The sequence below is a fragment of the Notamacropus eugenii genome, chromosome 3 (genome assembly GCF_028372415.1).
Source record: "Notamacropus eugenii isolate mMacEug1 chromosome 3, mMacEug1.pri_v2, whole genome shotgun sequence".
Taxonomy (NCBI): Eukaryota; Metazoa; Chordata; class Mammalia; order Diprotodontia; family Macropodidae; genus Notamacropus; species Notamacropus eugenii.
The window spans coordinates 95,901,035-95,916,003 of NC_092874.1; the positions used below are offsets into that span (position 1 = coordinate 95,901,035).

Genomic DNA, 14,969 nt, shown 5'->3' on the forward strand with positions numbered 1-14,969 from the left:
GATCCTTCTATGTAAGAATATAAACAGTTCCACTTTTGAAAGACCCTTATGACTTTTCTTTCCTGTTTACCTTTTCACGCTTCTCTTGATTCTTGTGTTTGAAAGTCAAATTTTTTATTTAGCACTGGTCATTTCAACAAGAATGCTTGAAAGTCCTCTATTTCATTGAATGACCATTTTCTCCCCTGAAGTATTACAATCAATTTTTCTGGGTAGGCGATTCTTGGTTTTAATCCTAGTTCCCTTGACCTCTGGAATATCATATTCAAAACCTTCAATCCCTTAATGAAGAACTTGCTAGATATTTTGTTATCCGGATTGTGTTTCCACAATACTTGAATTGTTTCTTTCTGGATGCTTGCAATATTTTCTCATTGACCTGGGAGCTCTGAAACTTGGCTACAGTGTTCCTAGGAATTTTCCCTTTGGGATTTCTTTCAGGAGGCAATTGCTGGATTCTTTGAATATCTGTTTACCCTCTGGTTCTAGAATATCAATGCAGTTTTCTTTGTTAATTTCTTGAGAGATGATGTCTAGGCTCCTTTTTTATCATGGTTTCAAGTAGTCCAATAATTTTTAAATTTTATCTCCTAGATCTATTTTTCAGTTCAGTTGTTTTTTCCAATGAGGAATTTCACATTGTCTGCCATTTTTTCATTCCATTGGTTTTGTTTTACAATTTCTTGTTTTTCATAAACTCATTAGCTTCCATCTGCTCCATTCTAATCTTTAAGGAATTCTTTCCTTCAGTGAGCTTTTGGACTTCCTTTTCCATAAGTTCAGTTCTGCTTTTTAAGCCATTCTTCTCCTCATTGGCTTTTTCGATCTCTTGCCATTTGGGTTTCTCTATTTAATAAAGTGTTATTTTCTTTAGCATTTTTTAAATCTCTTTTAGCAAGCAGTTGACTCGTTTCTCATAATTTTCTTGCATCACTTTCATTTCTCTTTCTAATTTTTGCTCTACTTCTCTTACTTGATTTTCAAATCCTTCTGGAGCTCTTCTGTAGCCTGAGACCAATTCATATTTTTCTTAGAGGCTTTAGATGGAGGAGCTTTGACTATATTGTCTTCTGTTTGTATATTATCGTCTTCCTTGTCAAGAAAATAAGATTCTTCAGTGTGATTTTTTTTCTGGGTTTTCCTCGTTTTCCCAGCCATTTATTTAACTTTTGAGCTCTTTGTCAAGGTAGTTCTCTGCTTTCAGCATGCGTGGAGGTGTACTGTCAGTCATTCTGTCTCCATACAACTTTTGGTCCTAGAACTCCAGAAACAGCTGCTGCCACTGCCCTTGCCCCTGTTATGGCTTCTGCAGGTTCCTCAGCCTGTCTGCCACTGGAACTGGGGCCAGACCAATCTAATCTCTCACACAGGTCCCACAGGTTTTTTCCACTTAACTTCTAATTTGTTCTCAGTGTTTTGGGGTCATGAAGTCTGGAAATCATCACAGATGCCCAAGATACAGTCCCCCCCTAGGCCTGCTCAGGTTCCATCTGTGCTGGGTTGGTCTACTGTACTGCATTCTGCTCCCAGCCTGGCATGATAGACTCCCCATTGACCTTCCAGGCTATCTTGGGGTGGAGATTTGTTTCACTCCATTATTCTGTGGGTTCTGTAGCTCCAGAATTTGTTTAGAGTAATTTTTTACAGATATTTGACTGGATTTGTGTGGAGAACTGCAGTAAGTCCATGCTTTTACTCCACCATCTTGACCCATACCCCTTATTTCACAATTCAAGTTTGTTTTGCTTATGATTTTTCTCTTAACTATTCTTTCCTCCCTCTAAAATTCCTCTCTACCCCTCCTTTGTTCCCTAACTTTTTTATTATTTCTGTATGGAGATGTGCATGTATAAAATTGTATTCAATTTTCCTCTAAGTCAGAGATGTCAAATACACATCCTACGGAGCCTGAACCAGATTAAAATGTAATTAGGAAATTCTTGACAAAAATAAATAAAAAGACAGAGATGACATTGTATTTTAAAATTGTCAATATGTGGTCCAAAGGGATTCTTATGTCTAGAACACTGATGTCCATTTTTATTCAAGTTTGATACTACCACTCTGAATGACTCAGGTGAAAGTAAGGTATGTGGTATGTTCATTTTCCACACTACTATTTCCATGGCTATAATCTCTTCATATTATGCACTTCTATTACACAACAGTGATTTCTATCTTTCTTCTTCCTTTCTTCCATAGTATAATCTCCCATTCCTCCTTAGATTAATAAAATCAAATAAAATGACTCATATACCCTCTGCCATTTGAACCTTTTTTCTTTGACCTTTAAAGTTATTAGAGTTCTGAGAAGATATTTGCTTTTTAAGCTTTTATCATTATGCAAATAACATACCCACATATTTCCTTTCAATTAAACACAATGTATATCTTTTTACATTTCTATTGTACATGCATTTTCACTTTTAAGCTTTTCTGTTCTGCATCTTTTGTTTCATTTCCTCTAGACATGCCTATAATCCCTGTTTTCAGGTCTTTTTTTTCCTCTTAGACTTTACCTGGACTTGTTGTGGGGACACTATCTTCTTCAGGGTTTATCTTCTGGGTGTCTCTCAAATCAAGGTGTTTCCTCATGGTGCTCAGAGTTATCCTTGGTTTGCTCACTGGGACAAGGTCTGTGTTTGTGTTAAATTCTACAACTGAATGGTGTGAATGGATGCTACCTAGTCCTTAGTATAATGTCCCAGATTAAGACCCTCTTTCAAGGGACTATAGAAGTACTTTGGTACTGGGCTCTACCTAGTACCATCCTCCTGCCTCAAGTCTTTGGGACTCTCCTTGTTGTAGATTCTGCTTGGGGTTCATTCTCTCTGTTGCTGAGTTTGAGGAGTACTCTAATGTTGGGATCCCAGAACAAACTTCAGGGATTATTTGAGTTGAATTTGTCTAGGATCTTTCTCCTGCAGTTCAGCTTTGACCACTGATAACCTATTAGACTGCCTGGAATGATCTAAATCTGGCTCTCTCTGTTAAGCTGGGGTTGGGTTCAGGCATTGATGAGGCTACTGAGACCTCAGATTCTGTTTTACTTAGACTAGGAGTGCATTTATGAACTCCCCCCATAGACTGTAAAGGCTCAAGGCTGCTGTGTCTCATACTGTGGTTAGACATTGAGACAGTCTTCAGAAAGACTCCAGTGCTGTTTGGCTTAGACCGGAAGTTCTCAGAATGCCCCAAAGATGTTCTCCTGCCCCCAAGGCCTAGGGGGAAGGCTCAGACTTGGCTAGACTTGGGCCCTGAGGAGCTCAGTCATGGAGAGTTAGAATTGCTAAGAAGCCTTCAGCATCGCTTTGTGCTCTACCATTGACCTGCCTATCTTGTCTATCCCATGGTCACTGTCAGACTCCTGAGGTCAGTCTCTACATTGCTTAATGGAATGGTGCATCTCTAATTCTGGGTGAAGTTTTTGTAGAGGAACAGGATCTTCTTACAATCTTAGACTACCAATCTTTTAGCACATCCTCACATCTCAGAGCAGTGCATCTCCATGTCTGATCATGCATATTCCCTGAGCAATATCCCTCCTGCATTTATGTGGCATAGGACATTATCAGAAACATGGCATTGCACCTTTCATTGCCTTTTAGTCACCTACATTTTTTCCTGAGATTGTGGTGTTCCAATATTTATAACCATGTAGCATCACTAGAAAAATACTTAGGTTGAAAAGTTGGGCCTTGGCATAATTGAGGAGCTTGGAATAGTCAACATTTCCCAAATTCAGTCAATCCTGTTTTCTTCTTAGTTAATTCTGGACCTAACTCTTTTTTTTCATCTGTGTTGCCTCTCCAAAATGTATGTACTGATCTACTAACTAAATGGACTTTCCATCAGATTGTAAAATATAATCTGAAAAGAGGCATTTTTCATCCATTTAGTTTTCCCTGTATAAATTGCTAGGCTGATTTCTTTTGAATATGATGGATCTAACTGATGAGGTCATGTAATATTCTGGGGTTTGACATAATCAGTACAGTGTTACCTACAAACAGGGGCATCTGAATTAGCTCATCCTATATAAGGAAGTGACATTCCATTTGGATATTTTACAAGATATCCTCCATGCCAGTGACAGAGTATATATCTCTGTGTTTAAAGACTTGATTGATATTAATTAGAAAGTCACTGAAAAGTGCTATGTCTGCATTTGTCAAAGAATATTTTAAGAGAAATGCATAATTCTTTCTTGAAGGAGAAATTCTAAGCTTGTGCTTTGTTCTACTGATTCAATTTCTTTTTTGTAATCAATGGACAATAATCATGGTTGCATCCTGTGTCTCTGACGTTTTCGGTTAATTGTCTGACCCAATAGATGTGAGGTGTTATAAATAATAGACAGCAAGGAAATCAAATCAGTCAACACTTAAAGAAATTAATGCAGGCTATCCATTAGAAGGCAAGTACTGAAGCTGAAGCTTAAATACTTTGACCACATAATGAGAAGATGGGACTCATTGGAAAAGGCACTAATGTAGGGAAAGATTGAAGGCAAAAGAAGAAAGGTGGCAGAGGATAAGATGGCTAGATAGTGTTATGGAAACAATGAAAATGAACTTGGGTAGACTTCAAGAGATAGTGGAGGATAGAAAGGTCTGCCATTCTGTCATCCACGGGGTCACAAAGAGTCCAATGTGACTGAACGACTGAAAAACAACAACAAAGAAAACCTGCCTATTTCCTATTCATATTTTCCTTGGTGTTGCCTCCAATATACAGGTAGAGCATTCTCATAAAATTTGTGTAAGGCTGAGAAAGTAGGAATTATGCATTTCTATTTGGGGGGGATATTAATGTCATCTGTGATTTTTAATATGATTTTCATATTATTCTCTTTGAGATATCTCTAAAAGTGACCTCTCTATTTTTTTTTTCAAAATTGTGCTGCCTCCATCAAGGATTTCCTCAGTGAATGCTTGATCTTGTTCATTTGCTACTCCCAACTTCATCTTCCTGGGAGCCGTTTCTACTTTGCATAGCACATAGGGGATGGACATCTTAAGAATCCAAATGTTGTGTTTCTTTTGTTACTGATGAGAAAAAGTGGATCATTATCAAAAACCACAGTAGATTTCTTCCATTTTTATGTCTATTTTCTGCTCTCCTGCTAGTTTTATTCATGAATGTTTGTGGGATTGTTTTTACTTATTTATATCTTATGTGATAGACACTTATCGCAATACTCCTTTTTGCATTTGCTTTCATGACAAGACTAACTCCACATCAACTTCTTTGCTTTTCTCTGCAAGGGGAACCTCTGAGCCACTACTTCATGTCATGCACTTTTCTTTTGTTTCCTGGTTTACTTTCCTTGAGAATGTTAATATTGACAGGAAAATGTGATCTGAATCTGGAAATAAGGGGTCAAAGCCAAGGGTACTCTGTGATAAACAGGGGCCAACCTTGGAAGGAGGAATAGTGGCTTCAGCTAATAGTTAACATTTGTATAGCACTTTAATTGAAGAAACCATTTTACATAAATTATTTCACTGGGTCTTTGCAACAGTCCTATGAGTTAGGTGATATTATTATCCCAGTTTTACACCTTACCCTCCTTCTGTTCCATTCTAATTTTTAAAGAACTATTTTCTTCAGTGAGCTTTTGAACCTCCTTTTCCATTTGGCTAATTCTGCTTTTTAAAGTATTCTTCTCCTCCTTAGCTTTTTGGACCTCTTTTGCCATTTGAGTTAGCCTATTTTTCAAGGTGTTATTTTCTTCAGAATTCTTTTGGTCTCCTTTAGCAAGGTGTTGACCCACTTTTCATGCTTTTCTTGCATCTCTCTCATTTCTCTTCCCAGTTTTTCTTCCACCTCTCTAACCTGATTTTCAAAATCCTTTTTGATCTCTTCCATGGCCGGAGCCCATTGAATATTTGTTTTGGATGTTTGGGATACAGAAGCTTTGACTTTTATGTCTTTCCCTGATGGTAAGCATTGTTCTTCCTCATCCGAAAGGATGGGAGGAGATATTTGATCACCAAGAAAGTAACCTTCTATAGACTTATTTTTTTCCCCTTTTTTGAGCATTTTCCCAACCAGTTACTTGACTTTTGGGTCCTTTGTCAAGAGTAGGGTATACTCTGGGGACCTGTAAGATATCAGTTCCTCCAAGGTGGCACAATCAAGTGTGTGCTGGTCTGGGCGCAGGGAAGGACTTTTGTGCCCAGAATCTTAGCAGCGTTTCCTCTCCACAGGCACCTGACCTCCGGTTCTGGCAAGCGCGCACTGGGGGGGTGGAATTCAGTCAAGCTACGGGGGCAGGGCCTCCATTCAGTGTGAGAAAAAGACCAACTGCCTCAGGGGGTCTACACAGGGCTGAGGCACAAATCAGCTCATCAGTGCCCCCAGGGGATTTTATGATCCAGCTATGGTCTCAGGCTGCTATAGGGGCTGCCCCGAGAACTCCTGCCACATGCCTGATATGAAGAACCTTCTTCCTTCCTGGATAGCTGAATAAACCCCGTCACTGACCTTTGGCGCCTGTGGGTTGAGGAATCTGTGGACCCTCTGCTCCTGGGACTGGGGATTCTGTGACTGGAGATTCTGCCGTGGAGGGTTGTTCACGAGCCATGTGCGTGCGGCCAAGGTTGGGCTGGGCTCCATGCTCGGAGCTCTGCTCAGCATTTGGTGCAACTTACCTTTCCTTTTGGTCTTTCAGGTCATCTTCTACTGAAATTCTCCTCCACTCTGTTGTTCTCCACTTCTGCTGCTCCAAAATTTGTTGAGAGTCCCTCTCTACAGGTGTTTTATGGGCTCTGTGGGGGCAGCCTCTGTATGTGTGTCTTTCTACTCTGCCAACTTGGCTCTGCCCCCCCCTTCCCCACCTCCCCCCCACAGTTTTACACATGAGGCAATTAAGACCCAAAGAAGTTAAATAATTTCTTCAGGCCCCAAAAGTAGTTAGCTTCTGAGGCAAAATTAGAACTCAAGTCCTCCTGACTCCAAGTCCAGTGCTCTATTGATCCACTTTATCACTTTGTTTCACCTGAAGAATCATCCTGAATCAGTGTGGCAGCAGTGTGCCCCCACCACCCCTGCATGATATTTCCCTTGCCATCTCTGCTCAGTGGAAGACCTGTGCAGTCTTATATAAATAGATAGATTAGTTTATTCTTCTTGATGAGGGATATTATGCCCAGGTTAGGCTTATCTTCCTCCCATGGCAGCCTATGGATGTTGTTCCAAATCATAGCCTCAACTCTGCCACTCTGCCATGCCCTAAGCACAAAATAGGGACTTTACTTAATTTTCTACATTCTTAGGCTGAACTTCCTCATGGTCCTGGGGCATAGCTCACTTTGGATGCCTCATTCTGAGAGATGGATGACTGAATTCTAGTCTCCCCACTGGTGCCCAGCAATCTTTATTTTTTCCCCAGCATTCCTGGTTTCTGACAATTTTGCCCTCCCTCGATCCCATCATCTACAGCTCTTTCCCAGTTCCTCAGCCTCTGTTATGACCTTCAACTCTCCTTGACTTTTCACCCATATTCGAACTTACTGTAGTAATTCCTGAATAGCCACCAGTTGTAAAGAAGTGGCTCTTTGTTTTCTTGTGCTTGTTTTGTAGGAATGGAGAATGGAGGTAGAGGTTAGGCACATGTTATAATGGATAGGTATTATGAGGCCCAGGTATGAGTCACAAGGAAGCTTAGGAATAACTTTCATATATTTTCCCACTGGTTATCAGACTCAACCCTAAAAATGAAGGAATGAATCCTTATCCCCCAAACACCTCTCAGAATGTCTGGAATACAGTAGACAATCAATCAAAGTTTATTCAATTGAATTAACTCCTTGAGGGCAGAGGCTTATTATTTTTGTCTTTGTCCTGCAACACTTTATACATTTCCTGCCATATGGTGAACACTTAAAAGAGCATTGATGTTTTATTGATAGATTGATTATACACATACTCTTTTGTTTCCTTCTTTGTGTTCCCATCTCTTTCTGTCTCCCTTCTTCCCTCCCTCCCTTTTTCTATGTCTCTTTCTCTCTGCTCTCTCTCCTTCTCATCTCTCTCTCCCTATACTTCTCCTTCTTCCTCTCCTTTTCTTCCTGTGTTTCTCTGTCTTTTCTATCTTCTCTTTCTCCTTCCATCCCTCCCCCTCCCTTCTCTCTTTATATGTGCACACATATGAGAAGCATTGTAGATAGTCACTATGCTAAAGGGATTACCAACACTGTTGACAGGGTCATTGGTACTTCCACCCCTTATCTTTTGGGCACTTCCTGTACCCCATGTTTAACATGAAAGAAGATGAATGCTAGTGTTTACTGAAAGAAAAGCAATTTACCAATAAGCACTTATTAAGTACTTCTTATACATCAGACATATTAGAATGTATATATTCAAACATATGCACACAGGTATGTGGAAACACTCACATATGTACACAAAGACACACATGCATACATACATGCATATAAACACATACACATATATGCCTATTAGGACTTACACAAAAATACATAGTAGAAAGAAGGTAATTTTAGAAGGGATTGCACTTTAAGATGAAGGAATCAGGTAAGAAAGAGCAAAAAGGGAACAACCTCCTGGAGGAAGTGTCACAGGACCTGAGTCTTAAAGGAAACCAAGGATTCTAAGAGTCAGAATTTGGAATAGCCAGTGTAATTGATCAGGGAAGATGGAGTATCTTGTGCAAACAGCATGTAGGTCAGTGTGGCTAGACTGTAGAATGCATGGAGGAAAGTAGAATGTAAGAAGACTGGAAAGGTAGGAAGGGGCCATGTTGCAAAGAGCTTTAAAAGTCAAAGGATTTTGTATTTGATCTTAGAGGCAAGAAGGAGCCACAGGAATTTATTGAGTAGGGAGATGATGTTGCCTGACATATGTCTTAGGAAAATCACTTTGGCAGCTATGTGGAAGTTGGATCAAAGTGAGGAAAGACCTGAAGGAGGGAAACCAGTTTGAAGGTTATTGTGTTCTGTTAACAGGTGATGAGAGCTTGAACTGGTACATGGGTGAGGAACCTGTGGCTTTGAGTCCATATGTGAACTTCTAGATCCTTTGGTTCAACCTTTTGACTGAGTCCAAGTTTTACAGAAGCAATACTTCAAAAGGTTGTACCAAAGGACCTAGAAGGCCACATGTGGCCTCAAGGCCTGCAGATTCCCCACTCCTGACCTAAGATGATAGTTGTATGATGGGAGGGAGAGTTATTCAACACCTGCTGCAGAGAGAGAGAAACGATAAGATTTGGCAACTGTTCACACATTGGAGCGTTTGGGGAGAGGATTTGAGGATAATGACAAGGTTTTAAATTATGATATTGCCCTTGGCAATAATAGAGGAGTTCGGAAAAAGGGAGAGTTGGGGGAAGGGGGAAGATAAGGTCTGTTTTGTACATTTTGAGTTTGAGAGACCTAGCAGATTTCTAGCTCAAAGTATCCAACAGGCAGTGGGTGAGGTGGGAAGGACCTTAGGAGAGACAAGAGTTGGAGAAATAGATTTAGGAATCCTCAGCCTAGAGAGGGCAATCATGCCTACTGGTGAAGTGAGAGAGTATAGAAAGAAAAGAAAAAAGGTACCCTGGGAGAGAACCTTAGGAAGAACACCCACAGTTAATGGTTAGGGCATGGATGAGGATTCAATGAAGGAGACTGAAGAGAGGTCAGACAGATAAAAGGAAAAGAGAGAATGAGAAAGAGAGAGAGAGAGAGAGAGAGAGAGAGAGAGAGAGAGAGAGAGAGAGAGAGAGAGAGAGTCACAGAAACCCAAATAAGAAAGAGTACCTACATGAAGAAGGCAGTCAGCATTATCAAGCGTTTCAGAGAGGTCAAGAGCACCAAGCACTGAGAAGAGGTCATTAGATCAAACAGTCAACAAATCATTGGTAAATTAGGAGAGAAATCAGAAGTCAGATTGCAGAAGGCTTGATGAGTTGAGAGAAGAGTAAGCAGAAGCACTGATTATAGACTGATTTTTTCAAGGACGCAGGGGAGGAGAGATGTAAGATAATATCTAGTGCGCATAGGAGGATCTAATGAGAGTATGTTAAGGGTGGCAGAGATTTGGGTCTGTCTGAAAGCTGAAGTCTTGGGGGAGGGGGGCAGTAGTTCCACTCTCTTATTCCTGGTAATGGGCTCAGCAAAGTAAAAACCACAAAATGCCCGTTTTTGAAAGTCAACTAACAATTTTCTTCTGCTTTCCTAGTGCCATCTTCACCTCCTCAGCAATTCAAGTTTTCTTCCACTTCTCTCTGTATCCTCCCAGCTTGAGTATTTCTACACTGTGGTTTATCCAATGATCTCTGAGGACTTGTGGAATGAGGGGTTTGGGCCTCACCAAATACTGGGACACAGAGTGATGAAGCTGGGATTTTTATAAGGAGCCTGCACTCCAGGAAGGTTGAAAGGGAACCCAGAGCCTTGGAGTGTGTCATATACAGTGGGCTGAATTGTTAAGAAATATAACTCTGAGCCTAGGCTAGGACAGTCCACTTTAGCCATATCCTGCAGCATTTCCTGTTTCTCCTACACAGTTAGCTAGTTATGGGCTTGGCTCAGTTGTGCTCTTAGTTTCATAACTTTGAAGGAATTCTATATTCTCCCTGCTGTTCCTCCATATTTGCCCCACACTCAAACTTGCATCAGTTCCTTGTTTCCTTAGAGATGTTTTCTCTTAAGATTCAGCTGGAATCAGGAAAGAAGAGAAGGGAATGAGCATTTACATAGTGCCTACAAAGTACCAGGCACTTGGTTAGAAGTTTATAAATATCTATGTGATTACATTACAATAGACTGAATATTATAAAACATTATACAAAATATTGATGTAATTAATATGTTGTATATTACACTTACATGATATACTACATATTGGAATATAATGACGTCTCATTCAACAGAAGACATCTGATATCCTGTATCCCCAAAGAGGTTCCCCTTTCCTGCCTGTCTGTAATTCTGGGAGTAGCTGAACTTCAACGATCCAGAGTAATACAGTCCAGAGAGAGGAATCCTTAACCTATAATTAGGTCAGACACTTGCTCTAGACAGGTTGAGAGGGTCTTAGTTCCTGGGGACTCAATTTGTCAAATTAAGGCTTGCAGTGGAGAGGGAGGATTCAGAATTCCTAGATTATAAAAATCAATTCTCTTATGAGTTTTTGTCCCAAATTAGAACACCCCTTCCCCACCTCTCCTCTCCATACCCAGCCCCTAAGGCCCATCTTTAACCCCAAGGTGGGCTATTATATTCAGGCTCCTTTTATTTATATTAGGCTAATATTATCAATACTTTAAAGATCAGGGATATCATTGGTATGAGTCATCCCTCATGAGGTGCTGAGAAAGACCACATTGATCACCTGGTGACCTATGTCTGGTTGTGAGACTCCTTAAACGTAGTAAAGTTGGTCCTAAAGAAAATGAATACCATTTGGGCAAAAGCTTTCCAGCTTGGGAAAACCCATTAGAAATATGCTCTTCCTGTCTTCCAGAACCCAAGGTCCCTTGCATACCCCAAAGAAGTTCTGCACTACAGTCTGAATGGAGGATGTTGCACTTACCTCCTCAATACGCTCCAAAGCTTCACTTAAATTCCTCTTCTCATTTTCTGGTATATGAAGTGAATTCAATGCACTATTTGGCTCCAGGGAATCCTGGTCAAAAGAAATAGAAAGTCACAGTTTCCAGCATCCTTGAATCCTATAACTTACTGATGGGGAATAGACATCAAGCACCTTCTGAGAGGAGACAGGGCTCTGGGTTTGATGAAGATAAGGGGGGTGTGCATGAGGGATCCCTAGATCAGAGGCTTAACACTGGTAAATGGTTAACTAAAACCCATTTTAAAGTTTAATCTGCATTAGCAATGCTCCCTCTATCACTTTCTTAAGTTTAGACCTCAACAAAATGATAAATCAAGCCCTAATCTGCAATGCTTCCTGATTTTCAAGGTGTAAATGCTTACATTGAAAATTTAACAGTCATCTCTCTTGAACATTTCCACTGCTTCCGATACAGCTGTTTCTAGGCCTGCTGGGTCAGGCTTTAAGTGGACCTGCCAGATCCTCTCCTCTCCCAAATGGCATTGAGGAAGGCAAGAAAGTAAGGATCCCCGTCCTATCTTCTTGTCCTTTCTGCCTTCCAGTCGTCAATGCCTCTTTGTTCCCCTGCTCCCCCACCCTCAGCAGACACTCTTCCTTCTGCCTCCTAGAGCCTCCACCCTGACAGTCACATACCTGTCTCTCCTTTTCCTCCTCTGCCTGTTCTCTCCCTGTTGAGACTTTTCCCAGGGGTGTCCCGGCCACCCCCAGGGTGATCCCTGCCACCAAGCTCAGCAGCCACAGCCTCATTTTAGCCTGTCTGCGAGCTCAGGACAGGGCCAGTTTAGACTAGAGGTTTGGTTCCTCTGAGAGAGGGCAGTGACCTGGCCTTTGGGTGTTTGGCTGCTCCTTGTGGGAGGGCTCATAGGGTTAGTTATAAAGCACCTTTCAGGTATAGATGTCACAGGCATTCAGGCAAGGCAGGCAGTTTTAACTGAGTTTGTGTTCAAGGCCTGGGCTTTGCTAAAAGATGATTTTGAGCCATTCTCTCCTGAATCTGTGCCTTGAGTGTCTCTATTACCACAAAACATGTCATGATGGAATTCTTTCTTTGTCCATCTTCCTACTGACTTCCTGCCTTTGGACTTGATGTTGGGGCTGGGTTCTGTATGTTTCTGGAGGAAAGGTCTGGGCTGCCTTTTTTGCTGCTTTCTTGGGGTATTGAGTAATACATTATCCTGGGCTCTCAGGGACTGACTAGAGACTTGCAGACTTTCAGTGCTGTCAAGGGGGCCTGATTCAGAGCAAAGTCTGATTTCACCACCTCTCCCCCCACCCCCAATCTGAGCTCTTTGAGCTCCTGGCCCAGGATTCAGTCTGAATGATACTAGATGCTTCTGGACTCTGCTCCCACCAGTCAGCTGGAAAGTTTTGTTTGTTTAGTGATGGAATTATAGGCTGCCCTTTAGTCTGAGATTCCTGCCCTAGTTATTTCTCTGCAGGTTGGACTAAATGCTGGAACTGAGGCACCATTCTGGGCCTTGGGTCTGAGCCACATCACTGCAATTGCTGGTCTCAGTATAGTACCCAGGACCTAGCTTCTTGGGAATAATATCCCTGGTGCAGGTCTTCTTCAAGTCTATCCTGCATCTGTGACCTAGAACTGGGTAATGGGTGATGAAGCTTTCTCTGGGCACCACCCCCTGTTGCAGTGCCCTGGTATAAGTCAAAGGGGGTGGCCTGATGTGGCTCTGGGACCTCCTCTTGCCCTAGTATGCAGCCTGTCCTAAACAGTAGACCCCTCCAAGTGACATGATCCTAGCCCAACCAGTCCCCAGTATCCACAGACCTTTCTATGTGTCACTAGTATGAATATAACAACCAGGCTTTCCCGAGAGGGAAATGGATGCACACTTATTTTTAATTTTCATCAGCGTAATTAATACTTTCCTAAATCCAGGCCATCAAGAAATCAATAAATCAAACCTGATTTGTGGATTTCGAGGTTTAAATAGTCATGCTGAAAATTTAACAATGACCTCTTCAAGCTCATTCCAGCTTATCCATGGGGAAAGGACATGTTTTCAGTCACGTGAAAAGATCCAGTTTGGGATCTCAATGACCTGAAACCACTTCCCAAGTACCTGTTTCTCTCTTTGTAGCTCCCATTGATTTAACATTTTAATATTTTTAAAGTGCTTTGTAAATACCACATTTAACAATCCTGTGAGGTAGGTGCTATTATTATGATCCATATTTTACAGTTAAGGAAACTGAGACAGACAGAGGTTAAGTGATTTGCCCATGCTCACATAGCTAGTACGTGTCTAAGGTTGAATCTGAACATAGGTTTTCCTACCTCTGAGTCTGGTAGTCTATCCTGCCTCTGTCTGGAAATAATCCAAAGATTTCTGCCTTTCAGCCTCAGCAAGGCTTTCACCTTTCACTTCTTGCTCAGTGCCCTTCATTACTGAATTCATTTGAGTCCTTCATTTCCCAGATCCTTTCCTGAGCTTGATCTGTGATAACTGATCTTTATTTATTATCTGTCCTCTTACTACCACCACCATTTGGGGTTTTAGTGCTGGTTCAGATCCTGCATTTCCTATGGGAAGCAGAAACTCAACTAATCTCATTTCCCGTGTAGTATCCCATCCCTCATTGAAAACACACACCCACTCTTTGGATTTTTACTTTAATAGAGGATAGCCATTATATCCCTCTTTACCTTTTTGCCTTTACAGGCAAATTATAGCAGGCCAGGACACACACACTTGGAGGAGCACAGTACACCATGTAGACAGAAGATACATCAACTGAGTTCTCTAATGTCCAGTCTTCTGTTACCATGCAGCATGTGCTGGCCTTATTATTTGTGAAGTTTTTAACATGATTACCCCATGGAGGTCCTTGAGTTTCTTCATTTCCTTCCCCATTCCCTCCACTGTCTTCTTTCCTCTGACTCTCCACTGCGATGTGATTATTTCTCTTCCCTCCTCTTGCTAACTCAACAGGCATCTTCTCTTTCCTCGCTTGGAATAAGTATAATCAGCAAATACTAACTTAGGGCTTTTTATGGTTGTTGTTTTGGGGGCATATGTGAATGGAAAAGGGTGATGGGATATTCTAGATTGTTCCATAATTTTTCTCATTAAAAATGAGTGGGAATAGCATTTTGGCAACACAGTTTTTTTTTTTTTTTTTTTTTTTGCTTTTTGGGTAGTTTTCATGGAATGGATTTTGTGCATGTATATATGTGTGTTTAAGGAAAGAGCAAATGAAGGCCAGGGGCAAGGTGAGTTTAGGAATACATATTAAAGAGAATCTTAGCTTCCAGAGAAGGTGTCCCTGGTTTATTTGAAAAGGCATGTATATATACACACACACACACACACACACACACACAAAATGTATGTGTCTAAAAATATGTTATTATATAT

General features: G+C 41.1%; 1 protein-coding gene across 6 annotated transcripts in view; it reads right to left on the reverse strand.

Annotated features, from left to right (window-relative positions):
* Window positions 1-12,416, reverse strand: part of LOC140533015 (uncharacterized) — a 63,296-nt gene extending 50,880 nt beyond the window's left edge. For 3 of the 6 annotated variants that reach the window (XR_011976764.1, XM_072652266.1, XM_072652269.1), the window contains exons 1-2: window positions 12,226-12,415; window positions 11,551-11,643 (exon numbers count right to left, since the gene is read on the reverse strand). Coding sequence is in view for 5 of the 6 variants with exons in the window: in XM_072652266.1 (XP_072508367.1) it covers window positions 11,551-11,643; window positions 12,226-12,339 (207 nt within the window). In the remaining variant the exon portion in view is untranslated. Of the gene's footprint in view, window positions 1-11,550; window positions 11,644-12,225 lie in introns of all 6 variants that reach the window. The other 3 variants (XM_072652268.1, XM_072652270.1, XM_072652267.1) reach the window with 1 other exon arrangement.
* Between the last annotated feature and the right edge of the window lie 2,553 nt (window positions 12,417-14,969).